At 37.2% G+C, this 10,456-nt stretch overlaps 1 protein-coding gene across 2 annotated transcripts; it reads right to left on the reverse strand.

Moving 5' to 3' along the window:
* Positions 1 to 2,048: 2,048 nt before the first annotated feature.
* On the reverse strand, positions 2,049 to 10,233 carry LOC112749504 (zinc finger CCCH domain-containing protein 44). 2 transcript variants are annotated; one of them, XM_025797769.3, is made up of 11 exons: positions 9,133 to 10,233; positions 8,679 to 8,992; positions 8,368 to 8,447; positions 7,860 to 8,047; positions 6,712 to 7,636; positions 6,491 to 6,618; positions 6,295 to 6,354; positions 6,159 to 6,209; positions 5,218 to 5,288; positions 4,528 to 4,682; positions 2,049 to 4,440 (listed from the first exon to the last, which is right to left on the reverse strand). In XM_025797769.3, the coding sequence occupies exons 2-11, from the start codon at positions 8,990 to 8,992 to the stop codon at positions 2,225 to 2,227; spliced, it is 4,188 nt and encodes a 1,395-aa protein (XP_025653554.1). In that variant the 5' UTR covers positions 9,133 to 10,233; the 3' UTR covers positions 2,049 to 2,224. The 2 variants fall into 2 exon arrangements, with proteins under 2 accessions (XP_025653554.1, XP_025653553.1); XM_025797768.3 differs by having other exon boundaries at positions 8,679 to 10,233.
* Between the last annotated feature and the right edge of the window lie 223 nt (positions 10,234 to 10,456).

The following is a 10,456-nucleotide window of genomic DNA, read 5'->3' on the forward strand; positions in this document are numbered from 1 at the left end:
TTAATCAACTTAGAGCAACTAAATTGCAACGTATAATAAGAAATGCACGTTTAACAACAAGAACACGGAACTAAACATCAACCTTTTTCAGAAAACAAGTAGAATATTGCTTGATATAGTTAACGCAAGCCGATACGTTTTATATACGCTACTAAATTAGTTGTTATTTACTCTCTAGTGCTTGTGCTTTAAGATTGATGTGCACTATATATAGATATAATAGGAACTTAGCCATTCATTTTTTTTTTTTTAATTTGAGGCGGCTTAAATTGATTTCAGCCTTTCAGGTATTCATTTTCAACCTTGAGAATAAAGCGACGTGGCAGTATCCATCCACTAAGAAACGATTATTATTGAAAGTTGAAACCAGCGAATTGGTGGTGGGATTAAGGAAAAGAAAGAAAGAAAGAAGATGCTTTCTCCGTCACGGTGCAAATTAAAAGCTACATGCATGGTACTTGTAATTAAGAGATAAAAATAAGCAAACCAGTTGCAAGGAACGGTCCACGTGCTATGCCTACATAATCAGTTGCTTAATGTACTGCAGAGTGCAGAGGGTCAAGCTACAATCATGAGGGCCACCATTGTCCATTCACTGCTTCATCTCAATTCCCAATGTTAAAAGGATTGCACTAACAAATTTCATAATCATTGATTAAGATACTAAAACTGAAAAGCTTAAATGAAAAAGCTAAGTTAAATACATGGGGGCTTCTATGATACGTAATTAAGTATAGTTAATAGTTACCATGCTTAAAGTACTTATGTATTGTAATTTTAAGGAGAAAAAAAAAATTAAAATTTGTCTTATTTAATATTTATTAATTATTGTAATAATTAATAAATATTAAACAAAATAAATTTTGATTGTTTTAGACTAATTTATTTTAGTTACCAAATATTTCGATTTCTTATTCTTCTTGCTACTTATGACACAGCATGTCAAAGAAGTATCATTATTCATTGTGTTCAATTTTTTAAAATTAATATTAATAATAACACTATTTTTAAATTTTAATAAACACATAATTTTTCTTTTAATTTAGTTTTTAAATAATAAAAAGAATTTCATTTTCGCAAAAATAAATTATTGATATTTAACATTCAAAATTAATTTTATTGTTCAAATTAGTTCAGTTAGATACTAAAATTTATATATAAATACAAAATTATGACACGTGTCTATTTTTTGTTTGAGATAAAAATTTGGTTGCTTTCATAGTCATAATAGACATTAGCCTTAATATATTCATTGGAAATCAACACTTTGAATTCCTACTTCCTTTTTTCTCGTCTTGGGATTCCTACTTCCTTAAACAATGCGGTAAGAACATCCTGACTCTTGGACACAAGTGTAGCATACCAAACTTTACGACTGCTCTTTAATGGTTGAGAATATTGACATTGCAATTCTTACAGGTGATTACAATATAAGACAAGTTGATTATAATATAATAATAAGGTAATTTTCCTTTAATATCGCTCATGTCTAATGATGACATCAACAATCCTTGGCCAATGAAAATAACATTCAAGGAAAACATTCACAAATGTATCAACACCTTTAACCTATATGATTCATATGATTAATGCCCAAACACAACCTTATTGGATGGAAGACTTAAGGATGAGTACCTCTTCAAGTAATCATTCTGTCCTTCTCATTGCCCTGTTCTCCTCATAGATACAAATCCAGACCATGTGATCTCAAGCACTAGGCTCTGCAAGCAGTACAATTAGAATCTAATTTGAAATGATAACAAGAGAGAGATCAAGACAAAGTTAAATATGCAAGTCATTAACACCACACACATGATAACTGAATAAAATAAGAAGTGCCACCGGATATTTGGAAATATGAAATCAATTAATAAAAGCTTACACCTTAGATTTACATTTTTTGCTTCTCAGCTCCAGCAAGCCATTGAACGAATTGGATAATAAATTTTTTCATTTTCATTACCCGGAAAAAATATTACTGTCCTAAAGAATGAATCACAACTAACATAGAAAAGAGTTGTAAAATTGACAATAGGATACACGAGATATTAGTGGGAAATCACCAACCTCAGATATGCTACAGTAGTTTCTTATAAAAAAAATTATGCCACTTGACTATTACTGTCAGGTTAAATTACAACAATTGGAAATAGACAACTTCCAGATGTGTTAAGGATTACAAAAATCAAATTTGACCAATGCTAGTGCCTAGTGGAACCCAAAATCATGGGTGGAAGTAATCACAGGATGCCCCCTTCTTACAGCGCCCACTTTCATAAAATTTACAGACTCGTTGCCCTTTGGGCAGAGGCCTGTGTGAGCCTCCGTTTCCAACACCAACTGAAGTTTGCCGGTTCCACGCAGTTCTGCCTCTAGCAACAGCTGATTCCCTACCATGACCATGAAAACCCCGATCTCTAGGCACAGAAGGTCGATCGCTGCCATATCTTGCTTGACTTCCACCAAAGCTTGGAGAAACTGTAGGAGTGTATGAACTTGTGCTCCTGTTCTCCTGCACTGCTGACTGCCCCACTCCCCAGCCAATGTTCACATTTCCTCTATCCATTCCACTCCATCCCAAGTTTGTATTCTCTGACCCGACTCTCCAAGTGGGGTCTGTAGCAATGCTCCAGGTTGCAGTCGATGGACCAATGGTTGAATTTTCTGAGCCTGATTCCCATTGATAACCTGAAACACTAATGCTCTTTGTACCCACCTTAACTTCAGAACTCCTTGAAGAATGTTCCCCAGATACTCTCTGATGATGATGATGATGATGATGATGATGATGTATATCTGCTTGCCGCAATGGTTCCTCTGCTGCTGTTGACTGAGATTGCAAGTGCAAATCACCAGTGGAGCTAAGTGCATCACCTTTACCTGCATCAAGTACTGGGCTAAGCCCGTCTGCAAAACTGAGGCAATCATTTTTAGAACTGTCAGTCAATTCCTCACCACATTTCATGATTGAAGTGGGAGATTCCAAGCCACCGCCGCCACCACCACCACCACCACCAAGTGATTCCATTGCTTCCACCTCAGCTAACAGATCTGAGACTGATTCATCAACGTCAACTAATGAGCTAAAGTCAGTGGTCTCACCGATGAATGCTTGCCACGTCGAAGGATGGGATGGGGGACTATGCAAATCAAATCCTAGCTTAAGTGGTGATATCTTTGTCACAGAAACTTCAGCTGATGTAGTAACCACACAATTGGAATTAGTATTTACATGAGGGTCTCTCCAGTCTTGTTCAAGCTGTGATGGAGGAATATGCAAATCAAATCCTAGCTTAGGTGGTGATGTCTTTGGCACAGAAACTTCAGCTGATGTGGGAACCACACAATCAGAAGAAGTATTTACATGAGGGCCTATCCAGTTCTGGTCAGGATGGGATGGAGAACTATGTAAATCAAATCCTAGCTTAGGTGGTGATGTCTTTGTAACCAAAACTTCAGCTGATGTGGTAACCACACAATTGGAAGAATTGTTAACACGAGGGCCTCTCCAGTTCTGTTCAGAAGATTGCCCTGAATTATCTTCACTGTATGATTGCTTCTGGTAACTCTGCCCACTGTTACTCTGACCATCAGAAGTCCTGTTCAAACCAGGATTCCCTTTATCTGCAGAGTTTCCCCCAATCCGATTACCTTCATTTAATTTATCAGAATTCTCCTTCATATTCTCAGAAATGGCCACTGAAGGTTGTGGATGGTATGCATGGGGCTGTTCCTGCCATCCATTGCTCCTAACAGATTCATCTTTACCATCAGACTGGGTACGAGTATCATCCACCTTTAGCTCCCTGTTCTGCTCATTAATTTGGTTGTCTGAACGAGTTTCATTCCTTGCTGCAGTGCTGCAACCATCCTGACTATAATCTTTAATATCCTCTTTGGTATCCACTGTACCACTGATCCCCAAAGACAGCAGTTGGCTGAAATATGGCATTGACACATTTTTGGAACACTTCCCACTTAGGGCATCGGTTAACAATATAGAGCTATCTTGTTTTTCATTTATCCTCCATATCCTGAGATTAGGAGGGAAACCTCCACTTGCATTCCACTTAAACAGTTGCAACATGGAAAAAGGTCCTTGAACCTTCCCAGTTGGGTCCTGATAATGCCATGATTTATCATTCACAAAATCATTGAATGACTGTTCTACCCCTACAGATTGAGGAGACGATGAAATGTCCAACGCAACACCAGATGGTTCTGATTTCACAACTACATTAGGGTTATCATCAAACACTGTATCATTAGGTTTTATCTGACTTTTTGTCACGCAGGCATTGCCACTCTGTTCATGGACAGCAGCAGAAAAATCTTGTGTTTTGCATCCATCATCATTCAAGACACTATCACAACTTTTAGGCAAAGTGGGCTCCTTCTCTTTTCTGTCAAAACCAGGATACTTCGACCATATATTTCCATCTACATAAATATTGCCATAGTTACCATGAGAAAAGCATTATCTGGACAGCATGAAAACAAAGGTTAATAAAGAAAATGGATGTTTACCTTGCTTCCTTTCATCTGACTCTCCTGCATCTTCATCAGACTCGAACATCAAATCCAGATTTGGGTCAGAGTGTACCTCTGGAATTTCACGCATCCTGCGCTGTCGTTCCTCTGGTGTGTTTAGTAGCTGTAACTTCTCCACACATTCTCTGAGCGTGCAGTTTGGTCAAGGCTCAACCATGTATGATGTATCTCACACATGAATAATAAGCATAGAGGATAAACCACCACTTCCATTCCATACGCAACATATTCGTAAAAAATTCTACATAGTTCACAAATATTTCATGAATGCATGCGAATTCATGCAAAAACTAAAAACATCACATGTGAAGACTGCAAATTCATTTTTACATTAAACAGATAATAAATGTAGAAGACAACAAAGTAAATAACAATGAATTTCCACCACAAAATATATAGATGCACATGAAAAGAAAGAAATAAAAAATAAAAGAAAAATACATTATATCTTTAACATATAGCTTTATATGCTTTCCCAATATTGTAGCCTTCATTGGCATGCTTAATTGTTTAACCCTATAAACTCGTCTTGTATCAATAAGAAGATATTTCACCTATGCATGATAAGAAGTTTTAGAACCAAACGTGTATCATTTAGCACCCACAGTTAAGTGTTTTGGGAGAAGAATGAATAGGAGAGAGTGAACTAAAAATTGTTAAGGATATTCTTTTCTATGCCCTTTTTCACTTGCTCTATCACGAAGATGAGTAAGCCGCAGTATCTCAGCTTCCAGCAACTATATCAAGAAAGAAGCACAATAGTTAAAACTTCTGGCCAACTAAACGCATAATCAAATTTTAAACATCTAACATTAAATAATGAATAGCTTTGAATACATCTAATAGGATAAAAAAAAGGGGGGGGGGGGGGAACTATCAGGATAGGAGCATTGCTGTTTTGACTGGTAGATTTCATCCGATTCACAGATTTATCACAGTTAGCAAATACCAAGTAACATGTAGAGCACTTGTTTCAGCTTTTTCTAACAAATAAAAATAAAAATAAAAATCGTTTTCTAAACAGAAAAAAAGTCAAAACTATATATTATATTTCCTTTATAAAATAAAACCCCAAAGTGATCCTCAAAATTTTTACAAGATCAATTATAGAATAAATAAAATTGACAAACTAGTCCTTAGTTTTTTAAATATTAGGCATATTTATCCCTAATATAATAAAAAGACAAATTAGTCCTTAACTTTTTTTAAAGAAATAGTTTTAAAAGATGAAATACTAGTCCTTTTATTTTATTCGGGACTACTTTAAAAAACATTAACAGGGAATTACATTATCAATTTCTTTATTAGGGACTAATTTGTTTAAAGCAAAAATTGATAGGGACCATTTTGAATGTTTCCTCTTTTGACACGACCCTTTTTCCAAATGAGTTTTGAAAATAAAAAACAAATGTGCCCGTAAAATGCATGCCATTCAAACAATCCATTAAGAAGTGAATGCAAATTAGCTGAGTGACACATTTAGTACCCTAATACACTATACATGTTCGACGCGATACTTTACATTTACGGATATAATAAAAGGAGCATGACCTTTTTCTATACTATATAATCTAAAATGAAAAAAAACAACGAGGAAAGGAATTTACATCATTAACTCTCATTGCTTGAAATGTCAATGCTTTGTCCATGATCTCACCCTACAACCAACACAAAAATGTTATCACAAACTAACACAATATGCAACAATATTATGGAAGTTGAGAAAATAATATTCACACTAACCACAGTCAATCTATTGGAAAGCCCATATTTTATACTTTGACGCAAACGCTTGCATTCATCCTGGACAAAGTATCAACACATTAACCATTAGGAAGCACTCTTTCAAGAAACTAACTCTTCAACTCAGTCTAGAGATTCCTCAAAGGTAACAGTAACAGGAATAAGGATCAACACATTAACCGCATATCACACAAACCTCAGAGAACTCCTGATTTGAAATCTCATCTATTGATATGGCCTCCTTCCTATTTAAGTTTAAAATCTCAAGCATCATATCAGTTGTTCTTGTTCCAATTTTGTAAGGCTCAGCAGCCTTACTTGTACCTGCATAAATGGTTGTGCCACACGAAATTGATATCACGTGCAACTCATAAGAAGTGGAATTTACCAAGTATTGAATTTGTGAGATTCATATACCTACAACTTGCACAAGCCTATACATCTCTTGTTTTTTGTCACTACTAGTGATCCTTATCCGCACAAATGAACCAACAACCTTGTCACGAACACTTTCAGCATCTTCAGTTAGATTTTCCAAAAGACTTCGCCGCAGGTAGATCAAGTTAATGTTGTGAGCATTTATTGCAGCATACACATCTGGATTATTTTGTGGCAAATGCACATCATCTTTTTTATCTGTTTTACATTCCTTATCATCAACTGAAATCAACTGCTTATTGCAATTGTCTTTTGCCTCCCCTTCGCTAGCAACAGTGTTCGTGACTCCTGCTCTAAGTGTATCTTCTGCAGGGCCATTCTCTTTTGTAAGAAAGTGGGGTTCAAGGAGCTTTAACATTTCAATGTGACCAACACGTGCTCTTCCAAACAATTTTAGTAGTCTATGATCACAAACAATTTGGCATTTCTGCTGGGGGTCTCGAAGATTGTTCTTCTTCACATACTCTAACAAGAGACCCTGGACATCAAATTGAGACAGGCGAGATGTATCACCACTTTTCATATGTGCAACAAACTCTAGAAGCTCCTTTGATGCCCAATTTGAGCATTCAGGCAAAGGCACACAGTTGTCACCGGCTGAAGTTATCATATCGGAGCCAACCCCATTGCTATGAAGCATTGGCTGTCTCCTAGATTTCTTGTTTTTCAAATTATTTGATTCTATGTCAATACAGGAGTTCTCTGAACCAGAACCTTTGTCATCCTTAGTATTATAAATTTCACGGTGACATTCAACCTTACCACCCAATGGAGAAACACCTGTCCAGGGGTTTTTAGCTCGAAGGAGCTCATCAAATGTTAAAGATATCTTCCCTTTCAAAAACATCCAATACACCTTGAAAAGATATTCCCAGCTGGTTTTGTCATCAAAATCCACTTCACACTGTAAAAGTTGTACAAGGAGAGAAAAATAAAAAATTAGAGAATCCAGATGTCATGTATCATCAACTCAACTTCAAGTACCCCCCCCCCCCCCCCACAACAAAAAACAACAAAAACACTCTCTTTCTTTTTTTTCTTGTCTCTCTCAGAGTCACAGGCAAATAGAAGGGGAAGCTGGGAGTAGTACTTTCGTGTATCCACATAGATAAGAAAGTCTAGCATACCTTCTCCGTATTTCCCTGGCCATTGTTTTCAATCAGCATTATAGTTCTCATGCATATTCCGCACAAACCTTTATTTTCTCTGACACACACAAAATCAGCATATTTTGTACAACTCTTGCACACCGAATATGTACAAGTATAGCACAAAAATTGGGAGGCCTTCTGACAAAAGCTACATATATGCCAACCTGAGCATCACGAAAACAAACGTTTATTAAAGGAAAGACACACCATTTAATACATACTAAAATATTATAGTCAGAAACAGAGAACGGAGACTGAGTTCTAAAAAATGCCGAGTGTGCACTCAATCGAAAAATTCAAGAACTGGACGTCTAAGAACCGAAAAATTAACTTAATGATAGCGTTGGAATATATTGATTTGATTCTGCATAATCCAACACATTACTCAGAAATTCCGAAGTATAAACACCAAAAAACGACACGTGCATATGAATTTAATTACATTCCAAAAACAAGTGTCAAGGTAGTTAACGAAGCAACATACCGCAATTCCATTTGGCCTTTGAACGGAAGAAGGCCTCGTCTCGCTTAATACACGCGGGATGATACGCTTTCGGACAACCCCTAAAAAAAGGAAATTTTTTTTATTTAAAAAAGAAAGGAAATAGACGGAGAGAGAGAAAATAAATGCTGAAACGGTGAAACCAATCATTACAGCTGAATAATGCATGATCCATAGCTGCAAGCTAAAAGCCAAAATGGAGTTCAATAACCCATGAACTGAAATTTTGCCAAGTGCCCAACTTAGAAAGGTTCAAGTTTCCCAGAGAATCGGAAACCAACAAGATTACTCACCGGCGATCACAAAGAACTAAGCTTCCACCATCGAAGCATATGAAGCAAACATCCTCCTCTTCCTCTTCCTCCTTCTTCTGCTGCAGCCTCGCGGCCGCTCCCGCCGCCGACGCCCTCGGAGCACCCTTCGCCGGACGGCCCCGCTTCCTCTTAACCGCCGTGGCGCCGCCGTCCCTCTCCGCCATGACAACATCGCCGGCAACCGCAGCGGGAACTCCAACTGTCTTCGAATCTCCCAAATCCCTAGCTCCCTCCACCGGCGGTGCTGCTCCGGCGGTGGCAGCTCCACTCTGCTGAAGCTGTTGTTGCTCCATCTCAAAAAAAAAAAAAGTAAAAATAAAAAACGAATCGAACCAAAAAGATAGAAAATAGAAAGAGGGAGGGAATCAGGAATCAAGGAACATGAGGTAAAAAGAAAGAGAGAGAAAAAAAAAAGAAAAGAAAAGAGAGAAACCCTAGCTAGGATTGAGATTGGGATTGAGATGAATTGGGGCTTGGTCGGTCTGGTGAGGTGAGTGGGCACATAGAATTGGATTGGACTAGGTGCAGATGTAACAAGGCATTGTTTGTTTCGTTCCTAATTTAATTTTCGTGTCAAATACCCAACCAAATCTAGAGAGAGAAAGTGAGTAGTAGTCGCAATAGTAGTAAGAGAACTCTCTCTCTCTCTCTCTCTCTCTCTCTCTGCGTATTTGTTGAATGTGCCAAGCTCCCACCCTATATTACTACTATTCTTTTTTCTACTACTACTCTCACCCGTGGTTGTTTTTATTTTATTTTCTTTTTTGCTGTAGCCTTTTCTGGCAACATTTAATTAATGTTATTTTGCTTTTTCATCTTTGTGTGTGGGAAATGAGAATTTGGAATGAATCACAAAAACGCGACAACACTTATTTATTTTTACTTCCTTTTTTTTCTCCTTTCGAGTGAAACTCCATTATGTGTTTCTCGAGCACCACGTGGTTCGGGGTGCCCAGGAAATGCCACACACTGTGGGGACCCACTTCCCTGTTTCTTTCAACGCCCGAAACATGATCCAACCCCTGCTTCATTTCTTTTCCTTTCTTCTGTTGGATTATCCAACAGTTCCCCAATCATATCATAAGATGTTCACGCATGAGCGGCCTAGGGAGGGGAACGTGATTTTCCGTCATGTTGAGCCACTTAGATATAATATAAATTAATGTGAATGGCCAAGATCCTGGGAAGTTCTTTTGAGTGTACACCAAGAGCAGGAGTTTACGGTAGGTGCCCAACGGGTGGAGCAGTTGAACTTGAGAAGTGTACTGTTGCCGGTGTCCGCTTGTAATTAAAGGCTGGGAATTAGCTGTTGCCTAGCCATTTTGTTGGGTTAGCCGAGTCAAGCCGAGTTATAGTTGGGCCAGGTGTGTGTGATGCAGATCAGTTCTCTGTAGATGGACCAAGGCATATTTGACAAGCTTGGAATGTGAAAAAATCCGACAATGAGGAAATAAATTAAAATTTATGGTAATGGGCTCGGTACATAACTGCAAATGATACTGTGTTACAATTTGAAATTTGATGATAATTTAAAATAATATATTTAAGTTTTTTTTTTTTTAATTTAGACACTTAGATTCTTCTATTTATCTAGAGTTGTAAAATGTAATAAAAATGTCTAACATAAATTTGTTATACTAAGATAGTTGTTATGGTGTACTAGGTAAATAGTTTATAAAAGGTTAAGGACAACAAAACTCGCAGTACTAAAACAGAGTTGAAATTTATTTTGACTTCTGAAATTTTTACGACCTAAT

The sequence above is a fragment of the Arachis hypogaea genome, chromosome 15 (assembly GCF_003086295.3).
Source record: "Arachis hypogaea cultivar Tifrunner chromosome 15, arahy.Tifrunner.gnm2.J5K5, whole genome shotgun sequence".
In the NCBI taxonomy this organism is placed as follows: Eukaryota; Viridiplantae; Streptophyta; class Magnoliopsida; order Fabales; family Fabaceae; genus Arachis; species Arachis hypogaea.

What these genes read in the sequence shown, in the direction of transcription:
- LOC112749504 (XM_025797769.3), bottom strand. Translation starts at nt 8,992, where the DNA reads ATGGAGCAACAACAGCTTCAGCAGAGTGGAGCTGCCACCGCCGGAGCA. An exon ending in AAAGGCCAAATGGAATTGCG is followed by an intron (nt 8,048 to 8,367) that starts GTATGTTGCTTC and finishes CGTGATGCTCAG; the next exon opens with GTTGGCATATATGTAGCTTT. An exon ending in GCCAGGGAAATACGGAGAAG is followed by an intron (nt 7,637 to 7,859) that starts GTATGCTAGACT and finishes CAACTTTTACAG; the next exon opens with TGTGAAGTGGATTTTGATGA.